The 17,300-nt window shown below is 46.9% G+C and overlaps 1 protein-coding gene across 3 annotated transcripts in view; it reads right to left on the bottom strand.

Moving 5' to 3' along the window:
* LOC114854109 (carboxyl-terminal PDZ ligand of neuronal nitric oxide synthase protein-like) overlaps nt 1-17,300 on the bottom strand; it is an 81,627-nt gene that overhangs the window by 6,815 nt on the left and 57,512 nt on the right. For 2 of the 3 annotated variants that reach the window (XM_029148202.3, XM_055508193.1), the window contains exons 8-10: nt 10,548-10,709; nt 5,398-5,563; nt 4,407-4,583 (exon numbers count right to left, since the gene is read on the bottom strand). In XM_029148202.3, coding sequence (XP_029004035.2) covers nt 4,407-4,583; nt 5,398-5,563; nt 10,548-10,709 — 505 coding nt within the window. Of the gene's footprint in view, nt 1-2,668; nt 4,584-5,397; nt 5,564-10,547; nt 10,710-17,300 lie in introns of those variants that run through there. The other variant, XM_029148203.3, reaches the window with a different exon arrangement.

The following is a 17,300-nucleotide window of genomic DNA, read 5'->3' as shown; positions in this document are numbered from 1 at the left end:
CTGATCTACAGACTCGTCTACAGGACCTCACAGGTGAGGAGCCTCTTGTTGTGTATCTGACTTTGTTCCTAACAAGACGAACTGAACAAAGCAGGCTTCCGTGTGTCTAAGTGTCTTATTTTGAACCTTAATATGATACATCAAACACTACAGTTTAAATATTACTGGCTGCAAGCCACAGATGATCAAAGGTGTCTTTTGTCTCTTCCCTTCATCTTCGATGCGTCTCACTGGGAGTTTTCTCTTTGAGGCTGATGCAGACTTTCAGTTGTTTTAAGTTCAACATGAGTCTGATTTATGTTTGTCAGGGAGGGAGCAAAGGAAGGAGGAAATGAGACGAGGCATCTGACAAACAGACAGACAGACAGACAGACAGACAGACAGACAGGCAGGCAGGCAGGCAGGCAGGCAGGCAGGCAGACAGACAGAGAGGCAAGCAGACAGACAGACAGACAGACAGGCAGACAGACACGCAGACAGACAGACAGACAGGCAGGCAGGCAGACAGAGAGGCAGACAGACAGGCAGGCAGGCAAGCAGACAGACAGACAGACAGACAGGCAGGCAGGCAGGCAGGCAGGCAAGCAGACAGGCAAGCAGACAGACAGACAGGCAGGCAGGCAGGCAGGCAGGCAGGCAGGCAGGCAGGCAGGCAGGCAGACAGGCAAGCAGACAGACAGACAGACAGACAGGCAGACAGACAGACAGACATGTGCTGCTGTAATCCATCAGCGCTGCTCGTTTCAACCTTTCCATCTGCGGCTCCACATGTTCCAAATGTTCCACATCAGGCACCACGACGCCCTGCTGCACAGCGTGGCCTCCAGCTTTGCATCATGGGAATATCAAAGCAGATTGGCACCACACCCAGATGTGAGTGCTCAGCCAAGCGCCTCCGTGCTACCCCTTCACCACGTCATCAGTTCTCTTTGCATGTCTAACCCTCAGCAACTGGAACCAGCGGCAAAAACCTTTTTGTTTACGGGCCCATTCTTCAAAACAAGCCTCTTCTATTTGAACATAGCTGTTTGTCAAAAGTCAAAATGCCAAAATCAATTTACATTGATGCAAACGAGAACAAAGCATCAAACTTAAGATCTGAAACAATACAGATGAGCCAATTCTTTTGGCATCATTCATTTTTTTTAACAGGTGCATATTTGTGTCAGGACTTCGATGCAACCAAGGCGGAGAATGAGTTGATGCGCAGACACGTAAACGGGTCCTGCGCTCCAGTCAGGACGCTCTAATGAGCCCATGCATTAGCAGGACCTCGCTGGTGGTGGAGGCCGAGGTCAGAGAAATTAATTGCCCAGCTCCTAAAGTCCCTTTACTCCCTGCGCTGGTCTGGTGCAGACGTGGTCATTAATTTCAGCAGCGTGATGGTGCTGTGGAAAGTGTTCGTACTCTTTGTTTATTCCTGACCCACTAACTCCACATATCTCTGTCAGCACCACTTGACATTAACAAACAACCTCAGACAAGCCCTCGTAACCACAGGGCGCACTCATTTAATAGTCTCTGTGCTCGAAGAGCCAAACTATAATAAAGCACAACAAAATAAAAGTCTGTCAGGATCAGGAGCCAACACACATTTATTATGTTCCACCAAATTTAGAAAACAGGCCTCGAGAGCATTAATGAGGCTCTGAGGCAAATCTGTGGTACAGTGAGAGACCAGGAGGTTCACAGGCCTGAAATGAAACCTGGGCCCTTACGAGGGTTTGTGGCATCTGCCTGCTTCTTATCTTGAAAACAGAAGTGAAACTGTTGGATTTAGGTCAAGAGGCTGAGCAGATTCTCTGTTTCAGAGACGCTGATCAGTAGATAGGATGCTAAAAGTTGACAAAATCCAATCCAGCTTATGCTCCAGCAAAGCAGCCGACAGCGCGGTGGTGGTTCAGCCGTGTGCGTATTCGAGGGTTCCCTGCAGGTGACGGCCTGCGCATCGATCTGTGCTGCTCCCTTGCTGTCCCAGTAGTTAACCCCGCTTTCCAAGAACACAAGCCCGTGACGGGAAAATCAATACAAGTCTCCAAGTTGTGCTCCGCTCGGTCAGACCTGCTGGCACCGTACCCTTCAGACGACAACGACAAGCCCCGTTGGACAATTAAATTAATGCAGTGAGGGGGGAGAAACCACAGAGAGGGGAGGGCGACAGAGTGAAAACTAAAGATTTGGAATCAGACAATCATCAGGAAACACATTCATTTACAAGTAACACGTCCATCAAAAGGTTAAGTTTAAAGTCAAACACGTTGAAATACAATGAGATGAACAACTCTCAGTCACAAGCAAATCAACGCTACTTCAGTTCCAAGTTCCAACCTTTACACAATCTGGCACTTTAATAACCCGACGAAACTAATTTTCCTCTGCTTCTGCATGAACTCACCACAAACCCCAGAAGCCAGGCTTGGTTTTCTACACAGCTGCTACACATCGCTGCTTCACATGGGGATTTGGTGACCTCCAGCATCTGTCAAGGTAAAAGGCCGGCGGCTCTACTTTCATGCAACCACACAACATGCATCCCTAATAAAGCAGCAACAGGAGATCGCTCAGAAAATCAGCAGCATCTGACATTTAGCAGAGGTCAGAGCGAGAGCGGGTCCAACACCCGACAGGAGAAGGAGAAGGTTTAGCACAAATGCAGATGATGCAGAGGGAAAGATGAGAAACAGACTATTTAGCCCAAAGCAGGAAGAGAAGAAGAGTTAAGAGCTGACACCAACGGCAAAGACACAACCAAAGGTGTGGACACAGCAGGTGCTCGGGTCTTCAGAGGGCACGGACTGTGGCAACGTGTACAGAATCTACAAAAGGTCTGGATTGATGCCAGGAGATGAAACCTCTGTTTATCATCGCTGGAGCAGAGACGACATCTTTCTCCTGAATGTTTGTTCGTCACAGTTCAGATCAACCAACAGTTACAGTGGGAGGAAGTCTGATCTATTTGGTTCCTGTTGTCTGGATGACACAAACCTTTGTTCCACTTGTGCACATGATTTGTGGCCCAACCTATTTATTACAACTGTAATAAATAATATTTCATAGAGGCCCTTTTTTCATCTGTTGATACAAACACCTTCAGGAAGCCAGTGGCTGACGGACAATTAGTTTAGACACTGGTTAATGCGACTGGATCTCATCGCTCTCTGGATCTTGGCAGTCGACTCCAAACGGTGATAGACTGAAGTTACGGAGCAGAAAGAAAACGCTGCTGCATTCCTTGTCAAACAAGTGAACACTTTAATACTGCATTGTGCCTGGAGGCCATACACAGAGCTGGGCTTCAACAAATGAGACCACTGCTGTTCTGGCACGAGGGGAGTGTTTGTTTACGGGATGAATAAAAGAAACGTTCCTCAAGGTCCGACTAAACCAGCTTTACATAAATTAAGAATGTGTGGACATGTGAAAAGAGTGCAAACATGCAGGAGCAGCTCAGGACGTAGAGAATAGAGTTAGTACAGACTCAGAGTTTTATCTAAAAATAGTCTGAGTGACCATGAAGAGTTCCTCCGTGAATTAGAACCAAGTCTTCAGTTTTGCTCATTAGAAATTCACCTTTGACCTCAGCAAGAACAAGAGTCTCTCCATCAGAGCAGCTCTGCTAGCATTTGGTCTGACATGTTGGAGCTGCTGGTCCCTGATTGTGTCATAGAGCGCACCGTGTGTGTGTGTATGTGTGTGTGTGTGTGTGTGTGTGTGGTATGAATAAGAAAGGAAACAAAGGTAAGATGGAAATCAAAGTGTCGGGCTCTGCCTGATGATCATGTTTCATGTGCCAGTGAATGGGACGTCGTTGCTCAGGTTCTGTCTGACGACAGACTGCTCATATCAACTGTGTGAATTTTTGCAGCGTTTAACTACACATCCAGATCATTGAATGAAATGTGCTTGAGGTTCAGACTGAACCTGATGTTTGATGTGAAGCATCTGCTACATTTTGTTCCTGTGGGTTGACCCGAAGTGAGTGAGTGTGTTTGATGTCAGTAGGAGCTAAACAGCTATCTCATCCCCCAGACAGTCAGGGGTTCCCCTGCTGTTGAGGACATTCAGAAGTCTCAGCGTCTCCTCGTCCGTCCCCCAACCAAAAATCTCCATCTCCTCCTCCTCCTCCTCCTCATCGTCCTCATCCTCTCTGTCATCGCTGTCATCCGTGTTTGACTCGTACTCCGACGCGATACCTGATTCACGGAACCTCGCAAAGTCCAAGCAACCCAGTGATTTGACGTCACAAGGCGACAACTCTGTTGTGTCCTCAGAGAACTCGGAACTTTTGATCGCAAGCCTGTTGGCCTTGAGTGGCGGAGGAAGCGAGGGCAGCCGAGGGGGAGGAGGCCCCGGGGGTCCTGGGAGGAAACGGAAACACTCGAGTTTCAGTAGACACTGGTCCCTACCTAGGGGGCTTCCCAGAGTCCCGTTGGAAGATGAGAACGCGCTGCTGGTCCCGTCGTTGGAGCCCAGAGCCAGCAGGCTGAGAGCGGACACGTCAGGTTTGGGGGTGGTGGGGTCACAAATCACTGGAGGAACAGTAGAACGGAAGGTGATCTCCAGTAAACTGTCCTGGGATCCCACTGAAGAGCAGCAAAGACAGAAGAAAAGGACAAAAAGTTACTTGAGCAAACTTCATTTTTAAATTCCATCGCATCTCAACCTGAAACAGCCTTAATTTGAATTCTCCAGCTATCGCTCCTGTTGTTTCACTGAGGTGGACGAATAATGTGTGATATAGATATCTGAAAACTGCAGTGAAGCGCAGATTACTGTTCCTTAAAAGCCAAACAAAACTATTTATTCCACTGCAATGATTCAATGCTCGCGTTGGACTAAACAAAAATGAACGTGTTTCAGAGCATTTCATCAGGCTCACAGCTGCTCAGTGAAACGTCTGGATGCACAGGGAGGCCTACACAGAATATTATCAAACCGTTCCAACATGAGTCCTTCAAGGAAGATTATGACGTGGAGACGCATCAAGCCAACACCTCAGAGCTGGAGGAGACCTCAGCTCTGTCCAGCAGCTTCCTGAGTCTTCTCACACTCACAGATGCAGCTACAAACTACTTCCCTCGGCGTAACCTCATAACCTCTGAGGTCTGAACCGTTTTATAAGAAGTCCCATAAGATTTTACAAGGTAAAGAAGAAACAAAAATATGAATCCATATCATGTTTGTTAGACTTAGACAGAAAATGTCACCAAACCACTAATAATGCTGCTAATACTGCTCAGATTACTGATAGAAGGACTTTTCATTCAGAAGCTGTTTTGCTCAGTGTCACTACAGGTGTAATCTAAGCTGAGTAACAGCTGGACGGCTGCTCTGTGAGGTGTCCACAGTCTGCTGCAGGTTGTTTCTGCCCTTTTCTCCGGTGTGTGAGCCACTCACTTGTGTTGGGTCCAGACATTTTGGTCTCCAGCTCCTGGATCTGTTTAACCAGCAGAGAGATGTGCTGCAGCAGGTCTTTGTTCTGCAGCAGCAGCTGATGGACTCGAGCCTGGGCCTCCAGCCGAGCCGTGGCCTCCGCATTCAGCTGGTCCTTCAGCAGGTGGACCTGCGACCAGTGGGTCGAGAGGTAGAAGACAGAAGGAGGAACATGCTCCGTGAGTGTTAGAGTCAGAGGACTGAAGGCAGCTGCTTTCAATATTTACAACCTGACAGCACTTCTGAGCTGTAGGAAAATGTTTCAGTGTTGTTGTTGATGCGTCCTGGAGCCTGCATGGATCCATCAAACCTGGATGTGGCTGACTCAGCTCAGTAGGTGGCACACGCTGATCAGTGACTTTGTTTTAACTTAAAAACTGTGTGTGAGCTTTTCAAATGAAGCTGCAGCAGAGGTTCGGCTAACAGAGCACCATGAGTAGCAATAGATTATACTGGAAAAGAATCCTGAAGGTACTTGCATCCAGTACTAGTAGATGTACTGTACCACTAGCACCTAGTGGCCTTAAAACTAGATCCAGTTAATTGTCACAATATGAAAACCAAAACCTTAAAGAGGTGAAGAAGGTCTGGGAACTGAGAGTTAACAGATCAGAGGCACACCCGCACAATAATAAAGAAACAAATACAGTCAGAGCAGCAGCAAACATTTGCAAACAGCAGCTCTCGTCTCTGATTTCTATCAGACAGAGATGAGAGCAGCTCTAAATTGGGGTCCTGTAATTACTGAGGCTTCAGATGTTCAGTGCAGGACCAGCGGAGCGTCCGTGGCTCTGATCCTCATGTAACCTTAATGCCACAGCCTGCTGCCGTCGGCAAGATTAAAGCTCACACTCCATTTCAATTAAAGGCTGAAAGGCTGAAGCTTCTATTACACGTGGAATCATTTATAAGGAGAGCGACACCATTCAACGGAGCACACGTATCTAAATACTTTTGTAGCTGCAGCGGCTCCTCGTCTTCAGTCTCCAATCAAACGTTAGTGCCCCCACCTCCCACCCTGCTCTGCCATCTCCCCTCCTGAGCACATAATTGCTTTTGCAGTTTTAAAGGAAAAATTCTCAAAGTTTTAAATCACAAGAATGGTTCAGAGTTATCCCACTGTGTTGAAGGAGACCACTTATTAATGATTCTGTGACAGCAGGCGCAGCTCGTCGTCGTGTTATGAAGCTTAACCTTGAAGACAACGTGATCCAGCAGAGCTTTACCTCCTACACAGCTGACATCCAAAGGTGTCCAACATGCTTTGATTCAATATCGGAGAGTGAGGTGAAAATAATTAGGTGCTCTAGTGCCACCGACCATAAACCATGGTGTATTCGGCTAAATAGTTTCATCAATACAGGAGTGTTTAGGAAGGCAGCGGGTGCAGAGGGCCGTGAGTCACGGAGCCTCATGTAGAATAAGAGTCACTGAAACATGTAATGACTCCCCGCTTTCTCATTTCAGCCTGAAGTAGAAAAACAGAACCAGTCAAAGTGGAAGCGACTCTCGACGTCAGTGAAAAAAACCAACACAAAAGGTGTCACAATAACAGACCAAGGAGAGTGACGGCTGTGTGACACCTCCATGAAACAAACTCCTGGAAGGTCTGAAACCAGTCAACAGTGAGATGGTTGTTTCCCTGTAGATCACTGTATCATCACGTGGCCGTAACCACCAGTGATGAATACACGTTCACTTTCTGAGTGACTGGTGCAGTGCAGCATTTATTAATGTGTCAGATGCCAAAGGTAATTATAAGGCTGTGATGTAAAATCAAGCTCCACCTGCATGTACCAAGGATCAGAAGAAGGAAAAATTAAAATAGGAATATGAATAAAAAACATGATCATAGATCTAATGCGTCTGATACAAACTGCCTTCAATCAGCCCTCGTGTCTATTGTTCATAATCACTCAGTTTTCCTTTCAGAGCTGAAACCTCGTCCTCTCCTTCATCTACAGGGTCGACAGCCTGTGTCTGGAGGCCTTCAGCACCTCCATCGCACATCTCTACAGGAGGTGTCAGGAGGACGCGCATCCACCTCCATCATGCTGCTTATCCTCCAGTAGAGCTGATTCCAGGTTGTGCTCTGTCTGAGACGCATCCACAGACTCATTAGTAAAGTGTGGCGTCCCGCTGTCATTTTCAGCTTTTACGAAGCGTTTCGTTTGTCCTGGTGCTGCCTCCTATCAACGTCTCACTGAGCTGCACGGAACAAACAGCAGCTACTAAGTATTAAGATGCATCTGTTACTTTTACTATAGAATCGACTGTAAAATCCCGTCCTTTGACTGCGACAACACCTCTACCTCTATGTAGCTAAAGACGCGTGTTGGCTTTTAGCTCCTGACTTGTAGCTCGGCTCCTGGAGGGGTTGTTAGGAGCTCAAAATAAGGTAAACTGTACAAAAAGCATAAAGCATAAAGAAGAACCATGTCATAAAAGCTTATTTATTAGAAACACTAGTCAGGGCATGACTGAACTGGGACCAGCTTAAATATGAACTGAATTGCACGACAGGTCAGTAAAAAATAAAGTGTTCTTCATCTGGTCTTGTTTGTACCTGAAGGAGGTAATACGATGATAAGCTGAGTTAATGCTAACCTCTGTGCTGATCTGCTGGCATCGCCTCACACTCACTTTCAGGCTGATCAGCAGCTGGTGACAAACACGCTGGAACGGAGAGTGGTTTGTGGCTGTAAAACCCAACTCTGGCTCTACAGCTGGATTCACGGCCGGTCCAGACGCCACACGACAGCCTCTCCCCGAGCAGACGCTGCTGCCTAACAATGACCCTAAAAGCAGAGCTCAGACAAAGAGCCAATTAACAGCAGCACCACTTGTGGTGGTCCCCTGGTAATAAACCTGCCGCTTCCACCATTTTCTATCCTCTTATCTGAGCCTCAAGAAATTGAAGGAGCTTCAAGCGACTGAAACGACTCCTTAAAGCTCTAATTAGGCTGCAACGTGTCTGTGCCTTTTCATCGCTCCCTTTGTTCCAAACCGCTCCCCAAAACATCACCTGAGGACAGCTTCCATCTTCTATTTCTTTGTCCTCATAGTTCAAAAAGTCTCTGCATTCTGCTTCAGCATGAAAACATTCACACAGCAGGCGACATGTCAACGCGTTAGCAAAGTCACGGTGCTGCCGTGTCTGCTTGTGTTCACGTCCACACCCTTTACTAACATGCACACTGAGCTTTGCGTGTTTGAACCTCAACAGCTGATATCTGTATTCTGTGGAACACAACCACTACTTAGCACCACAGAGGAGAAGAAACACAACCATCCTGGATTAGCCTCTAATCCTGGGGAAATACAGGAAGAGTAGGAGCTGGGAGGCGAAGCGCTGCCTCGGCAGACGACAGTGGAAGACGCACGGCTGTGTGCTCTGCTGCAGCTGGATGGAGGACGTTCCCCTCACAGGATTAGCATCGTGGTGCTGCCTGCCCACGCCGGCTGCCTTTGATGCCAGCACTGGTATTTATTCCTGAAATGATTATTGCAAATCCACTAAAACGGTTTTGTGTAAAAGAAAAACAGGTGCTTCAAGAGAAGATGCAAGTAAAAAATAAAATGAGGGGAGGGGGAAGTCGCACACAGGTCAAAGGTCATGAAGCAGCGGGCGTTTCGCTTGGAACCAATAATCGCTGCACTGCCTAACGCCGCCACTTCATCAATTATCTCCACTGCTCAGCGTTGGCCAGCTCACTTATTTACCTCCATTTACTGTGACCTCTGCTCAGGCTTTGCTCCCAATTGACTGTTTGGGACAGTCTAAGAATCCTGCTCCGCGTTACTGAATTCTTGGGACTTTAAAGTGCAGCTGAGCTTTGTGCTGTGCAGTTACAACAGCAGGATGAGCTGCTCGCTGAGGAGGTGGAGCTGAACAGCTGCAGTTTACGGACGTGCTGTCACAACAGAAAGATCCCAAAGCGATCACAGCTGGTGACACATTTGAATCCAATTCAATTCACTTTATATTTGTGTGTGTGTGTGTGTGTGTGTGTGTGTGTGTGTGTGTGTGTGTGTGTGTGTCCGTTGGCTCTTTGCTGGGTAATAATTGTGTTGCTTCTTTAACTAAAACACCATATTTGCCTGAATAAAAAATCAGTACATTTCATTTTGAGCCACGTCTCACATTGTTCATCTAATTTTAAGAGGTTGATGAATTTGAACATTTTCAGTCATGACTGAAACTGTCACTACTTTCAAAGTTCCATTAAGCAGCAGTAACTCCAGCAGAGTTAGACAGGCAGATCAGTGACGAGTCAGTGAAAACTCATTTATATGCTGTGAAAGCTAACTAATGAGCCGCTACCGCAGCTCAGACAAGTTGGAACCAGAGGGGAAACCTTGTTAAACGGAGTCAAACCAAAGAGCCGAGGTCAGAGAGGAACGCTGCTGGGACGCACGTGCTCAGCTGAAATGTTCCGCGTCAGGTAAAAGTCCTGAACAGTTTGGACTTATTCTAAAAAGCTCTACGTCAGCGTCTCTCAGGGCGACTGGCCTCGGCCTTCATCAGGGTATAATTAATTACATTTACGTCTGGGGACGCTCAGTGTGGATGTGTGTCTAATGCTGCTGCACGTGTTCAACGTCTCTCAGGTCAAGACAGGAAACGGCTGAGTCTAATGAGGACGCCTGCATCTGTCGCATACGGATCAACCAGGCTGAATGGTGAAGGGGTCCTCCTGCCTGGAGCTGTGTGGGGGTTCCTGCCTCCACTGTCACCATCACTGGACAACGAACGTCCACGCTGGATTACACACGTGTTGATCACTGACGCTCTCGCTCTGACAATGATGCTCAACTGTTTCCAGTCACATCTGATCTGGAGAGTGATGTCGGCCATGACAGATGTCTTTATTTACTGACGTATAGATGGAAGGTGGGTGGACCGACTGTTTATCAAACTGCCAGGTCCAGGCCTGTGTGTGTGTGTTCTACCTTCATTTTCACATTGATTGAGATATCAGTGTCTCTCTACACATCCCTAAAACTTCAAGATTCCGTGTGTGTGTGTGTGTGTGTGTGTGTGTGTGTGTGTGTGTGTGTGTGTGTGTGTGTGTGTGTGTGTGTGTGTGTGTGTGTGTGTGTGTGTGTCGTACTTGTGCCACAGCCACTTGTGTCTGCTGCTGCTGCTGCTGGAGTTGTTGCTGGAGCAGCTGGATCTGGTGGTGCACTGACAGGGGGGCCCCTGGTGGAAGTGTGCCCGCCGCAGGGAGCAGCATCCTGGGGCTGGACACGAGCAGAGAGGCCTCCTCCGAAGCCTGGAGACGGGCAGAGAGAGGGCGAACGTCACAGGTTAGGCCTAAATCATTAGACACATACCAACTACTGAATAAACAGAATAAAACCTGTTTAGTGATTGTCAGGCTGAAGGTCGGGCTCATTACTGGTTCAAAACAAAAATTATGGCATAGATCCAGACCACAAAAGTTGGAGAAGTTCATATGAATGCAAAATAAACTTCTAGAAAAACTATGATTCAACACAAATCACTTTCTGAAAGTTGGGCGGACAAAAAATTTTGACGCAAATGCAGGAAAACAGAAATTAATTATTAATGAATAAATAAATATAATCAGGACAAGCAACTGCATCAATAAAATGCCCCAGAGTGCAAATCATCAACAAAACAAGGCTGAATCATCATCAGCATGAGTTTGAAATGAGCGGCGCAGAGAATCTAGATCACACTAGCATCCAAAAATAATGAACTTCGGGACCGAGAGATCCTTCAACCAACGCCATCAAGCTTCCTGACGGGTCCGGTGCGCCAGTAACCAGTCACACTGTGTCCTCTCCATCTGTCAACCAGAACCAGAACCAGAACACAGTCTGTGACGCTGATTGGAGGCTTAATCGTGATACGGGTGAAATAAAGCATCAGCTTGACGCGATACGTTGTTCTTCCCCCTGGTTCAATGCTGGGAGGCATGTTGTGACAGTAGGGTGGATGGAGGGAGCATGAAGCACAGAGGGAGGTTGGACGTGACTTGAAGAGTTCAGCAGTAAATCTCAAAACACAGTCAAGTCCTAGGTCAAACTATTCCTTCTTTAACAGCACGGAGGAAGCTTTTACTATAAATCCAGCTCTAACCAGGTTCCCAGTTCCTCCTGGTCGCTCACAAAGAACAGAAACAGTTCTAGGGCAAAAATAAAATGCATCATTCTTACAAAGAATGAACGATTGGGGTTAATGAGGAAACCGTCCTCGTGTGATGGACACACGGCTGACGCGTGTCCATCACGCGTCACATGGCTGACGCGTGAATGAGTGTTTTTGTCAGAGTGAATGGGTGATTCAGCGCTGAAACTAAATGGGTCCTTACACAAACAAGCTGCCAGTAACAGAAACTGTAGAGCACAGATGGAAGACGTCTAATTCCCAAAGCAAATTCAAGATAGAAACACAAGAAGCAGCCGTCGGCACCATTTCACCGTTACTCCATGTTCCATAACAACAGGTCTGTTAGTGAAAGTGTAATTATTGGAAAAGTCGTCAGTTAAAGCATTTAAAGCTTCAGCTTTCTGTGTGCTGTGCGTCAGGTTTTAGCAGAGATTATAGAAACTATTTTTGTGATTTCTCTTTGGATTATTTCCGGGTTATGAATCCCATTAACTGAATTTTGATGTTTTTCTTGAATTACATAAAACTGAATCAAACAGCAAACCAGACTCAATGCTTTTACCTTCCAGGCCAAACAGCACTTTTCAAATATATCACCTTCGTTTGACTTGTAATTAAATTTTCCCCTTGAGCCAATTACTGTAATTTCAAAAATGCCACGGTTCTGCGTCTAACACGCTCCAAAGATTGGATGGCAAAGCATTTTCAGCAGGCGCATGACGCCGGGAGCTCACTTTAAAATGGGTTGACAGATTCACCAAGAGTTGCAAGATTTGTTTTGGCATTTTTATTTATTCTTGGTAGCGTTAGCAAACAGATATGGGAGAAGAGAGGGGCGCGTTAGCAAAGGCCCTGTGCCATGAGAAGCTATAGCCGCAGAAAAGCCAAAGACAGAAATATTTAACATTTAGAACGTGAAGAACACTAAAAGCATCATATCTGTATGTATTACACAGATATTAGAAAAAGTCCAGTTCCGTGAAGATGGGAGCTGCTTATTGATGGATAGAATAAATAAGCCACTGTAGAAAGAAGCAAGCTTGGAATGAAATATGACTCCAACTCTACCTCCACGAGCCCTCGCGTCCATGTGCTGAGTGGAAGTGTTCACTTTCAGTGGACGGCTTTATAGCGGAGAATGAGAAACAACAAGCCGTCCCTGCGCTGGAGCCTGAACCTGTTTACCACACTTGAACCAATTACAGAAGACAGCAGCGCGGGGGAGTTAAAGAGGACGGAGCAAAGTGACCTGCTGCTGGAATTCCTCACGACAGCAGCTGCAGCCTGAGCCGCCACAGCAAACCTCCATCATTACCATGTAGTTCCCACATATGCGCTCCGATACCGCTTGTTAGCCGGCAGCTCCTTTACTGTTGAGAGCGGAGCAGACCCCAGGAAAAAAAGCCTAAGTGGGGAGTGAGACACAAAGGAAACTAAAAATAGACCCGACTCCTCCAGCTGTGATTACACCAGTTGCTCAGTCTGTCAAATAAACTGCCCCCTCACAGACAGACTCACACCAACAAAGACACACAAACACTGGCCATAAAAGCTGAAAGGTTACGGAGCGTCTGGCTTCCTTCAATGCCAACAGTCTCAACCCCTGGTTTACAACCTTGTCAGGGCTTTAGGAGGAAAAGCCTGCTGCGAAATCACTCTGCTGCACTTTCTCCTGTAATGTCAGGTCACACCACCAACCTTACGACCTAGAGCAGAGAGACTCTTAATCAGGTGATGAAACGTGATCAGCTGAGCTGGACTCACTGTCTCAGTGGATCCTCCTCAGCATCACTCATGTAACTGTATGTTACAACCAAATCAACCAATCTCTCCCTCTGGAACCTTGCTTGCTTTAACGTGGGAATCCTGCAGGTGAAGATGAATGAACCTGACTTTGTGTGGGGGGTGCAAACTGCACAGCAGGCAGGACCATGGACCACTGCACCCTCTCCAGCCTCCAGACAGGCTGCAGGGGCTCATCCAAACAATGCTCTGCTAGCTCACAGCTAATATTGCCAAGGTCACAGGGAATTAAAAAATGTTTCATTCACATCCAGGCGAAAAAGGAAAAGGTCAAACTAACACATGTTTTCAACACCATCAGCTGCTGCGGCTGCTGATAAGCGTTTCCATTTCCATCGGATGCTTTTGACACCAGAATCACAGAATTTCAAATGCACGATGTGGAAGCTTGTTAAAAACATTCCCACCTGAGTTCGTTGCCCTTATGACATCTCAGCTGCTCCATGTACCACAATAGCTAATGGCTCCTCATTAAAGGACCTTATTAACTGTTAATGGTGCCACGTTGTCAGCATTGCTCTGCATGTAATTAAGGACGAGGATATTAGTTATCAGCGCTTGATTTGGATTCCAGCCTAATCAGCTACTGTTTCACAGCAGAAACACCGGGTGAACGTCACTAACTGGTTGTGTGAGCAGGACTCTGGGCCCGTGGACCACATGTGATCTTGGCCTGGGAAGTTCTGGATCTTCTGTTCTACAAGCTAGATTGTCTTCATCCATAACCACGAGGCTGCTACAGTAGGCTTTACTGCTAAATATCCTCGTAACCTGCAGACACTATAGTTTTCATGGCTTCCAGTGAGTTTGGTTTCCACCATTTTTTATCTTGTCCACTTCACAATATCCCAGAGCTTAACAGTACCTAATCTAAGAGAATCCAGACATGCAGTTTTCATTTACAGTCAGTCAAGGCTAAAAGGCCATGTGTGGAAACGCTGACGTTGTGGCTGCTGCTTTTACTCCTCGAAGTCACCGTCGACCTTCAGACCAGAAAACAACAACGCGTGTGAGACTTTCACACAAACCCAGACAGTTTACCATCAGTGCAGTTTTACTGGCTGCTCATGTGTGAGTCTGAAGAGTCTCTGGACACTGTGTGTGTGTGTGGTTGAGGTTGTTAGATGTTGTTAAAGGCTCCAGTCCAGTGTGGCTGTGAGTTAACACAGCTGAATACATAACAACCAGAAAAGTTTCAAAAGCAAGTGACCCAGCCTCATCGCTGCTTTTTCCTGGCACTCCATCCTCAGAAAGCACGGAGGCAAAATAGTTCTAAAAAATAAACATTATCAAGTAAATAAATCATTTATAATATATAATAGTGTGCGTGTACTAAAGGAGCTGGAGTTTACTTTACCAGTAAAATCCTTTTCTGAGATTTTTCTGAGTGCTGTTAAATTATTTTTCTCCCAAGGCTATTAGTGTTTTTGTAACTATGCTCTGCAGCATCTTTTCATGATCAGAGCTTCGTCACAGATCTTTACAATTTCATTTCAAGTCTCGCATGAGAGCTGATTTCTCAGCTGTTGGTGTCTGGTCAACATGGCTGCTCTGAGGCACGGTTGTCGCTTTCGCTGACTGCCTCATTTAATTCATGGCCCAGGGGTCTGATGAATGCCATCATTGGTTTGAGGAAACATTTGATGCGGTCCAGGCGCTGACTAAACTGTGTTTGACTCAGCTCTCCTGCTTTTCAGCGTGATGTGTTAACAGCCACTCTCTCTGAGTCTGTGCCCTGCAGCCTCGGGCTGAGCCTGGTTCAGTACAGTGATGGGTCCACGTTAGTGGGCCACAGATTTCAGGCCTGGATGGACGGAGACACTAATGACGGGATGAGAGATAAGCAAAAGGAGAATGAAAGGGCTGCCAGTGAAGTGCTGCCTGCAGCGCTCCACACAGAGATCAGAGTGTTTACACCTGCCTGAAAGCATCTGAGTGGGCCAGAGGCAAAACCTCCATCACTGCCGCGTCCCCATGAACAATATCTACACAAACAGCAACAGAAGCTTCAACTTAAGCTGCAGAATAAAACCAAGGTATTTGTTTTCAGGCTTTGCAACAAACTTGACATTTTCTCTTCTGTACTGTTACTGTACTGTATTGAGAAGCATCCTTCTGCTTTGCTGTTGTAGTGACACTCTGGATTCGGTTAAACACCCGGACTTGACCTCTGGACAGGAGTCCGAGCGAGGACTGATGCGAGCGAGTCATCTGGGATCATTAGAACACTGGGCGCCGAGAGATTTGTCAGTCTAACAGGAGCTGACAGGAAAAGAATGAACTTTAACTCTCACAGGCTGCTTTCCCTTTCATGAGCGTCCAGAGACTTGCAGCAGTGAATCAAATCCTGCACACGCACACAGCTGTGTTATCAAATCCACGCACACCGGTACCAACGCAGGGACTCACACATCCGATTCAATATTACTTCCCTCCACTTGTCCCCACACATTTCCCTTTAATCTGTCAAGCAGTTAAGACATGTGTCATAGGAAACGAAGTAAACATGCACAAAGGCAGGTCACACACACACACACACACACACACACACACACACACACACACACACACACACACACACACACACACACACACACACACACACACACACACACTAAGGGCTCGTTGTTTCAGAGATTTCACGCCACGTTGCTTTCAATCAGCGCCTGTAATGAAAGTTCTCATAACTAATGTTAATGGGCCTGGAGAGCGGCTCAGCCCCTGAACAGCCTGCTTTGGTGGCTCCTCAGTGGAATCCCAGAGTGGCTCCACGAGTCATGCTCTGGCGAGTGATAAACGAGTGGAGCCTAAGGTAACATAACGCTGTCACCCGGGTCCTGATATAAACTTTAATAAACTCTGGCCTGGAGTGGTGCTCAACAGCTCGTCTGTTAATTATTTACCATTAGTTCAGGCAGAGAAAGCTAATTGACCAGAGTTAACTACAGATCAGGGTCAGCAACTACTGCTAAAAACACAAAGAGCTGAACTGAACACACAGTTCACAGAAACCGGTGTCAAATCACCAAACACAGAATCAGGTCAACGTATTCTCTGAGCTTCATACCAGCACATCCTCACTCCAGCTGCAGTCAGCAAGAGCAAATCACGGTCATGTCTTTTTTAAAACCATATATAATGGGATCAGAAAGGTGCAAATAGCTGGACACGTGTCATAAACACGTGTCCAGCTCCACACAGACAGTGGCGGAGCCAGTGGGGGACGATGTCTTTAAACAACGTTTAGGGAGCGTCAAGGATCCTTCACGTATTTTAACTCATACTAGAGACTACACAGCGTCAGAAGCTGACAGCAGCGTTGTACAGTAGTGATACAACTCCTCCAGAAACCCTCCTGATACAGCAAAACGATTAGAAAGCTTTGAAAAAGCTTTCATTCACCAAACAATGCTCAGAAAACCAGGAGGTGGGAGAGGGAAGAAACAGCAGCACAACCTCATCTCGTCCTCCAACGCATTCATCAAAACCAATGTTGCTGTGCGCACTAGTGTAAATCCCAGTAAACAACACCCGCACGCTGCTCGGCCAGCTCAGCGTGTCTGTGGTTATACATAGACTGCTGCTGGTGAGTTTCCACAGAGAGCAGACGGATCAGATCTCTGACACCACGACGCCGCACAAACACAAACACATGAGCAGGATGAGAGCTGCCAGAGAAGCAGGGCAGACAGTGGTCGTCCAACACACATGCTATAAACACAGATCCAGTGTTAACGGGACTCTACTGCTGCTTAACACGACCACATTGGATCCGAAGGCTCTATTATTCAAAGACTGAAGGAAATGAAGGCTGAACCTGCAGTGGAAGAGCTGCTCCCTCACTGGCTCACAGCTGTGAGCAGATGGATCCTTACTGGCAGATGGATCCTCACTGGTCCCTCACTGGCTCACAGCTGTGAGCAGA

The sequence above is a fragment of the Betta splendens genome, chromosome 4, assembly GCF_900634795.4.
Source record: "Betta splendens chromosome 4, fBetSpl5.4, whole genome shotgun sequence".
Classification (NCBI taxonomy): Eukaryota; Metazoa; Chordata; class Actinopteri; order Anabantiformes; family Osphronemidae; genus Betta; species Betta splendens.
This window is presented reverse-complemented; position numbering and strand designations above follow the sequence as displayed.